At 42.6% G+C, this 8,359-nt stretch overlaps 1 protein-coding gene across 1 annotated transcript in view; it reads left to right on the top strand.

Annotated features, from left to right (window-relative positions):
* Positions 1-538: 538 nt before the first annotated feature.
* STRADA (STE20-related kinase adaptor alpha) overlaps positions 539-8,359 on the top strand; it is a 9,310-nt gene continuing 1,489 nt past the window's right edge. Inside the window, exons 1-9 of the mRNA XM_008947521.1 lie at positions 539-595; positions 1,458-1,486; positions 5,032-5,134; positions 5,678-5,799; positions 5,937-6,045; positions 6,156-6,279; positions 7,172-7,343; positions 7,958-8,062; positions 8,322-8,359. The exon at positions 8,322-8,359 is cut by the window's right edge and continues 192 nt beyond it. Coding sequence (XP_008945769.1) covers positions 5,083-5,134; positions 5,678-5,799; positions 5,937-6,045; positions 6,156-6,279; positions 7,172-7,343; positions 7,958-8,062; positions 8,322-8,359 — 722 coding nt within the window. The 5' untranslated portion in view covers positions 539-595; positions 1,458-1,486; positions 5,032-5,082. The remainder of the gene's footprint in view (positions 596-1,457; positions 1,487-5,031; positions 5,135-5,677; positions 5,800-5,936; positions 6,046-6,155; positions 6,280-7,171; positions 7,344-7,957; positions 8,063-8,321) is intronic.

Genomic DNA, 8,359 nt, shown 5'->3' with positions numbered 1-8,359 from the left:
TTTGCACAACCTAATGCTTGCTGTGAATTTTAAGCATGAATTCTGGAAGAGGACAACAGCTTTCAAATATTTATGTTCTAATTTTGCATGCTGTCAACAGATTAATAGCCAGAATATTTTAAGTTCTCTGAGAGATCTCCTCGTTGTAAATAGTTGAAGCTTTTTTTACACCTGCTGTACCCAAGCAACTTTTATTTGGGAGTTGTAGCATGCTTATTACTTTTGCTGTGTGTGCATGTGTAAAGGTTCTTGTCTGAATGTTCTAAAATTGTGTTAACTTCATGGCAAGGGGATGCTGGGCAGGAGAAGCAGGAGCCCCTCTGTGGTTGCAGGGGGCTATGCCATCGTGGGGCCACAAGAAGAGAGTATCTTTATCCAAAATAAGGATGTAACTCTGGTTGTAGCTTATTTTCAGGCCACAGTAGGATCCTTGAAGTGTTAACAATTCTCTTATGCCTTTTTATGGGGAAGGGGGAAAAGAAACTTGCCTTTAGGTGGAGCAACTAATTATTTGGGGGATTTTTTTTCTTCTTTCAGCGGTGGGTGTCTGAAAAGTTCATCGTTGAGGGCTTAAGAGAGTTTGAACTCTTTGGAGGTAAGTTTTCCTCTCGTTAGATGACATTAGAAAAATTTTATTTTAGCCACAAGGTCTGTTAATTTGGCTGCAAATATGTATCTTAACAGGAAAAGAGATGACTGAATCTGGGTGTAGCACCAGATCTGGTTATTCAAGCTGGCTGGCTGCATAAAGTTAATATAGAAGCATCCAAGATCTCACAAGTTATTTGGGAATCCATTCCATGTTGATGGCAGTACTATTTTCAGGCCCTGCATTCTGTATTTCTTAGCACAACCACTTTTTTTCCTATGCAAAAGATGGATTTGGCATTTGGGAAGGTTAATTATGATTTTTCTGAGTCAAAAATGGATTTTGAAATTCTGACGATAGCTCCTCAGAGTGTCTTCAAGGAGAACTGGTCTGTTTGTGCTCTGCCTTGTGCAGAACTGCCCACCAGGATGGAGAGCTCCTGGTCAGGGACACGGAAAGCAATCGGAGCGTAGCAAAGATGTCCAGATCTTGAGCTTCCAGGTGGAGTGGGAGAGTTTGCACTGCTTTAAACAAACTGTAGATAGTTTCTTCTGTATTTAAGCCATGTAGGTATGTCAGTTTTGAATGTGTTTAGAGGTATAATTAAAAACAATTGTCATCTTGCATTTGTTTTGAATATATGAAGAGTAGCTCTGTCTGAATCCCTTTACTTCCCATACCTGTACTACAGTTTGGTTATTTTTGGTGCTGCAACCTTATGTGTAAATTAAATGTCTTTTTGTCAAAAAAAAGTATGCATTTGATATGAAGAATTATCATGCAGGGTTATTTGCTCAGTTTTCCAGCTCTATTTTTAATGGGTATGTGTTGAACACAACATGGTGAACAATTAATCTCTTTACTCCAGAGCAGCCTCCGGGTGACTCTCGGAGAAAAGTAAGTGACTTGTGCAGGCTGTGGTGCTGTGGTTCATTGCATGGAGATTATTCCTTGTGGAAGTTTGGTTTTTCTTTTTCTCTTAGTTATATATTTCATCTCTGTATTTAACTCTACAAGTGTGGAAACAGGTTTCACCCTGGAGTGGAGATTTTGGTGTGTGGTTTTCAAACTATATGTGACAAACCAAAACTTTAAACTTCGGCTCTTGGATTCGTATTTGTGTCGTCGTCTCTGCTCCCCTCCAGCCCCTCAAAGGCTCCTTTTTTTTGAGATTATTTAGATGGGATCCTTCAAAGATGCTAATTTCTTATCACTCTCTCTTAGAATAAAAGGAAGAGGTTTATGGGATTTCTGAAAACTAGGCCCAGAAAATTTTACATTGGCCCTTCAGAACCAGTGTTGCCTTCTGAGCATGTTGGTTCTGATTTCCTTCTCTCCCCTGCAGCACAGCCACAACAGGGGCTCCAACATCAAAACCAAACTTTGTGTAATTTTCAGTTTGAGGTGACTTTGCCTCCTGTTGACTGGTTGTCTTCAGAGCCAGTTCTGTGCACTGCTTGAGAGCTTTGCCTCTTAAAAACTAAAATCAGTAGCAAACATGGACTGTGTCCAAAAATGCACAGCCAGGATGTGGGAGGTGAAGACTTCACCTCCAAGCTTTTGTTCAGCAGACCCTGATTGCACCTTATCTGACTCACAACAAGCAATACTCATAGAATAAAACAATTTATGGTAAAATATATTTGTCTAAATGATTTCCCCCTTCCCCACACCACACAGAAACATTTCTGTGTGCAGATGTTGCTCTAGTTTAAGCTAATTACAAACAGGAATTAAGTGTGATTTGATTATAACTGTGTCAGTTCAAGCTGCTTTATGATTGATTTTTGTGCCAGTGTCTGTAACTTGCTGGCACAAACAAAGCTGAAAATAGGAGATGTACATGGATTGTTTTGTATAAAGTCAAGTAAATTCACACCTTTTTTAAACTGCTGACCATGGCAGCAAATCTAAACTGAGAGCAGCATCTGCTTGGGTTTAGCTGCAGCATCCATGTGGGGTTTGGACTCTTGGTTTTTACATCTAAATAAAAATTTACTTTCTCCATCAGGGCTATAGAAAAAAAGTAAATAATTTGGGGGAAGGGATGGAAGGAGAATTTTTGTTGCTTATGCTGAGTGAGAGGATGAGGAGGTGGCGAGGAAGGCAGCAGACCAAAAATGATATTCCCTTTTCCTAACTCGGATGAACATCATTTGGCAAAGGCAGATCCTTGCTAGCATCATAGAACTGATTTTCATATGGCATTTGTAACAGTAGTTGCTTCTCAAAGATTAATTTCCTTTAATGTTTCTCAAATTAAAATCTGATCAAGCTGGGAAGCCAGCTCTTAATGAATGCCATGCCATAAAGCCAGTCACACGTGGCTCCGCTTTGCAGCTGCCTTTGCTTTTGACCATACACCAAAAGTTGTCCTGTGTGAAACCACTGAGGAGCTTTTCTGCAGTATTTCATAAACAACATTTCAGTTTAAATTTTTTTAAAAAAAGCCCCTCTCATATGATGTTGATAAATTTCTGGTAGAGCTGCTATTGCATTAACTCTCAGTTACTGGTCACTGCTGACATGAAGAGAGGTGAGTGAAGATCTCTGATGTACTGCAAGACTTTTAAAAGGGAATTTACAGTATTTTTCCATTACTGTTGAAACAGCTGACACCATTAACACAATTAAATTTATTTAATTTAATTTTTTGCATCTGTTTTGTTGGCTTATGCTCTATCTGGAGTGGACTTTAATACAGCAAACCACTTACATAGTGCTCAGTGTTTCACCAGCCATCATTGCTCCATAACGTTGCTTATCAGAGCCTCCTGCTGCCATTTCCTTGGTGGTGCCTTTCTGCTTCAGAGGTTTCCATCTGCCTGTGTCTCCCTCCTGGCAATCTTGCTGTTGGCAGGACTGTGTGAAATTGCTGGAAGAAGTAAGGAATGATACAACTGAGATCAGAATTGACAGAGGTCTTTAAGAGAAGTTTGAAAAGGTGGATGGAAAGTTGCTGCCTGTTCTCAGCTGAGCAGCAGCACTGTGCAGTGTTGGGACTAGGAAAAAAGGATTTGAGGCTGTGGAGATCTCAGGGTTTAGCTGTCCCAAAACAAGACTGAGTTGCTGTGCTAGCATTTTTGGGCTGGAATTAGACCCTGTCACGAGCACAAATCTTACATTTTGCCTTTTCCCTTAAGTGAAGAATATACCTGTTTGAAAGGTGTGCAGAGGGAGGTAGAATCTCTGCTGTCTGTTGGAAAGGTGGAACTTGGGAAGCCTACTGGCTTACTCTAAAGTATGCTCGGGGGCACAAAGGTCATTTATGACAAAGTCTTCTGTGCTTGTTGCATTACATTTACCCTGGACTGAGTGTAGAACATCAAGTTCCTTGTTTTTTAGCTGTCACTGTGGTGGCTCTGTCTTTCAGAGATGGAAAAAAAGAGTGTTTGCCATCACTCCAGGAAAATGCACAAGCCTTTTCTGCTTCATGTACCATGAGAAAAGGTCTGATAAAGGGCATTTGCAGCTGGTGAAGAATGAGGTGGAGAAAAAATGAGCTGGAGTTCCAAATGTCAGGAGGAGTTAATGTACTGGAAATCTGAGAGAACTAAATCTGATCTTAGACACCAAATAAATTTGGTTCCCCATTAGGATGCTCTCCTTGTGACTTTGGAAATTTGAGGGAGTTGGAAGGTCTAATGGAAGTTGCAAGAACATTGAAGTTCATTGAAGTTGTGCCCAAGTCCTGCATGGAAAGGTCTCTGTGCATGTAAAGATAGCAGATAGCTTTGTGGCTGGCGTGGTGAAGAGAAGCTGACAGGCCTGGGACTGCTGCTTCCCCTCTGCTGTGGGGTCTTTCTTTTCTTTTCTTTTTCTGTAAGCACTAATGCTTTGCAGTTCAGTTCTTGCTTTCATTTGGAGCTTCTCTCTTCATGTGTGTCTGATCTTCATACCTCGGGCTAAGTTGGTTCATCCCTTCTACCCTTCAGCTAAGCAGCTTCAGCTGCACTGCTCTCATCACAGATGAGCAGCTGAAAAGCAGAAGCCCCAACATCAGCCAAGAGTGGTGGTGGCCACAGTGCAGGGAGGTGCTAGAACCAGGCTTTCCCTTGGCCTTTGTTCAGGCAACACAGTGCTGGGGCAGAAGTTTGTAATTAATGGGAGAAAGGTAGTTACTATAAAGCAGTGCTTAAGCTGACCTGGGGAATAGTAATTGGCTTTATCCAAATACTCCTAAGGAAATTCTGGCTTGCAGTAATTAAGAAGCTGCCTGTTACATTTACGTGTTTTGAAACACAGATGTCTGGATCTTCTGAAATGAGGCATCTCCTGGATTCCAACTGATTAACTTTGAACAGCAATTAAATTTTCTTTTCTATGCTCAGTGCTGTCTTATTGTTTTGAGGTGTGTGATAATATAAGGAGCAGATGATTTTTCCAGCACATCATCTTTATTTCTTTTGACCTGACTTTGGTTTGCCTTTTTTTTCCCCCAGACAAATGAGGCGAGCTCCGAGTCGATAGCTTCTGCCCCTAAGAGGGACACCATGAGCAGCTTCCTGCCAGACAGCAGCTGCTACGAGCTGCTCACTATCATAGGTAATACCACTGGTGGGCTGGAGCAGCTGCAGTCTGCTCTGCAAAGAAAGTAACCTCTGAAATTTGTTAGCCTGTTGTCATTGATTGCTTATTTTTGACACTAGATGCCCGTCCTCTTTGATTTTACAATCATTTTAATGAAATGTGAGATGCTGATCCTAAAGGCTTTCAACTGAAAGAGCTGAGTGGGGTTAGTGATGCTGAGTGTGAAGTACAAAGTCAGCAGAAGCAGTCTGAAACCTGGCCCTGTCCTTGCTGGAAACCTGGCCCTGGCCTTGCTGGGGCTGTGGCCTAATAATTTTATTTCTGCCTCAGTTCTGAACTTCAAAGACAGGGTAGTGGTACTGATGAGGAGGATTTCTCTCCATGGGATACATGCCAAAGAAAGGTTGTATCTGATGGAACAATCACTCTTTCTCACAAGGCCAAAAATAGTTTCAATAAATGAGTGTAAAGATGATTTAAGGATCATGGACTGGAGGAATTCTCCAGAAGTGTGTGGCTCCAGAAGTACTGCTGAAGCTTTAACACCTTTTCTTTCAGGCAGAGGCTTTGAAGACTTGATGGTTGTGAACCTGGCCAGGTATAAACCCACAGGAGAGTATGTTACTGTCAGAAGAGTGAACTTGGAGGCCTGCACAAACGAAATGGTCACGTTCTTGCAGGTAACATGAATCCACTAATACCATAAGGCAAGTTTAGGAGAGGACAGATGGCAAGAGATTGATGGCATGGCTCATCAATACTGTATTCAAGTTTCTGCATTTACTACATTGAATCAAAATATCTTCTCTTATTTTAGGGGGAACTTCACGTTTCCAAGCTCTTCAACCACCCCAACATTGTGCCATACAAAGCAACTTTTGTAGCTGAGAATGAGCTGTGGGTGGTGACATCCTTCATGGCCTATGGTAGGTGGGGAGGGAATACCTGTCTGACAATCACTCTGAGGTGAAATTTAAGAGGATAAGTATCCTTGTTTTTATCCTGGCCAGTTAAGAGGTATTTTGTTTCTTTTTAGGTTCTGCAAAAGATTTAATCTGCACCCATTTTATGGATGGGATGAGTGAACTGGCTATTGCATATATCCTCCAAGGTGTATTGAAAGCACTTGACTACATCCACCATATGGGCTATGTGCACAGGTATTAAAAAACAAAAAGAAAAGGTGATCCCTCTCCTTCTGGGGGAAGTTCTCAGAAATCTGGCTCGTTGTTAGAGCAGGGTGGATAGTTCCAGAGATGCAGAATGCCTTACCCAGTTCAGGATTACTTTGCTGCTAGAGCAAGTCAGTTTGATACTCATGGGAAATGCTGTCACTGATCTTACTGAACTGCATGAACGTGTTGTTGTGGCACAAACTCATCCCCAGAAGTGCTCTGTCTGAAATCACAGCTGCAGCTCGTGTTGACAGGCTGACTTGTTACAAGCTCATTCAGACACTACTGATAGTCCCCAAACTGAGACTGCCAGCAGTGGGGTGGGATTTCCCCTCTTCCTATTGAAGGTCCTGGGTCCATAACCTTTAGTCCTGTGTTTCTCCTTGCCATAGCAGCATTCCTTGGGAAGCTGCCAAGTGGGTGAACAGAGCCCTGTTCATGTTTTTAGAGGTGGTTTGACACAGCATTCAGGATGGCCTTTAGGAGATCAGGTGTTGCCTGGCATGTTGAGCTGTCTAGTACAGTAGGCTCTTGTCCTTTCCATAGCTGCTCACTAGGGATGAATGTCTGTTTAGTGCTACAGCTCCTCTTAATCTCTCTCAAAATCACTGTCTCCACCCCTTTGTGTATTTTTCCTCTACTCTGATAAACCTTCTGTTGTGAATTTCAGATGCTGAAGTTCTAGTTTCTTTTATTGTATGTACTTTGGGCTTGATGATCTTGATGTTCTCTTCCAACTAGAACAATTCTATGATTTTATGACACTGTAAAAGAAATTCAGCTTCCCTATGCCTGCCTTAAGTCCTCTGCAGTGCCCTTCTGCCTGAGTCTTCCTGGGGATGCTGTTGATGTTTTACTGGTGCTTTGTTTTTTTCAGGAGTGTGAAAGCCAGCCATATCCTGATCTCTGTAGATGGCAAGGTCTACCTCTCTGGCCTGAGAAGTAACCTAAGTATGATCAACCACGGGCAGCGACTCAAAGTTGTTCATGACTTCCCCAAATACAGCATCAAAGTCTTGCCTTGGCTCAGTCCTGAAGTCTTGCAGCAGGTGTGTTTAACAAAACTGCTGGGTTTTAGTAGATGCATGATATCTCAGTATAATTTTCTGAGTTCTTATTGCCTGTTCAGGAGGTGTAGGGGAGGGATGTAACAAAAGCCATAGTTACTTTTTCTTATGATGAGCCCTATCCTTTTTACCTCAGAACCAGTGACCCCTAGTGAGGTGAAACCTGTATTCCTGTCAAAGGGGCAATTGCTGAGGAGCCTGTGTCACAACGTTGTTTTTCCCCACAGAGGAGGGTGTATGAATGCAACGAAAAGGAAAGGGAGAGGCTAGAGATGGATTTGGGGCAGGCACAGGGGTAGAATTTGATCTGATCTATTAGTTTTCTTGTAGGTACCTCTACAGATCCTCCCCTTAGCCAAGTGTTCCATTAGAAGCCACTTCCCTAAGGCAGGTGCCAACCCTGCTAGCCAGCTGATGTCAGTTAAATAAATGTTGCCCTTAAATGTTGTGTTTTAACAAACTAAAAAACCCACCACCACAATAAACCCAATGTGTGGGTTGTACTGTTTCTGCTCTGATGATGGAATTACAGGCATTGCCCCTGTTCCATAACATGCCAGTCCACAGGGCTGCTATTTTTTTTCCTTTTCATCTAGAATCTCCAGGGTTACGATGCAAAATCTGACATCTACAGCGTTGGGATAACAGCCTGTGAGCTGGCAAATGGACATGTACCATTTAAAGACATGCCTTCTACTCAGGTAAGGCTTAAGAGCTGTTCCTTGCCCATCCTGGCACGTGGAACTGCTTTGCTGCACTGGGCTGTGAGGACAGAAGGGTGCTGTGCCCACCTGAATTCCCTTCTCATTGATGCTTTCTCCCTAGAACTGCAGTGCTGCTGTGTTAAACCTGTGGTGTCAGAATGGTCGTGCCCAAATTCTGAGGGCATTAGAAATCCACTGAGGAACTGTAACTGCGTGGCCCGTGTGCGTGGTGTTGCTTACACCCCTTTGCTTCCAGATGCTCCTGGAGAAGCTGAACGGAACCGTTCCCTGCCT

The sequence above is a fragment of the Merops nubicus genome, unplaced genomic scaffold, assembly GCF_000691845.1.
Source record: "Merops nubicus isolate BGI_N331 unplaced genomic scaffold, ASM69184v1 scaffold35340, whole genome shotgun sequence".
In the NCBI taxonomy this organism is placed as follows: domain Eukaryota; kingdom Metazoa; phylum Chordata; class Aves; order Coraciiformes; family Meropidae; genus Merops; species Merops nubicus.
This window is presented reverse-complemented; position numbering and strand designations above follow the sequence as displayed.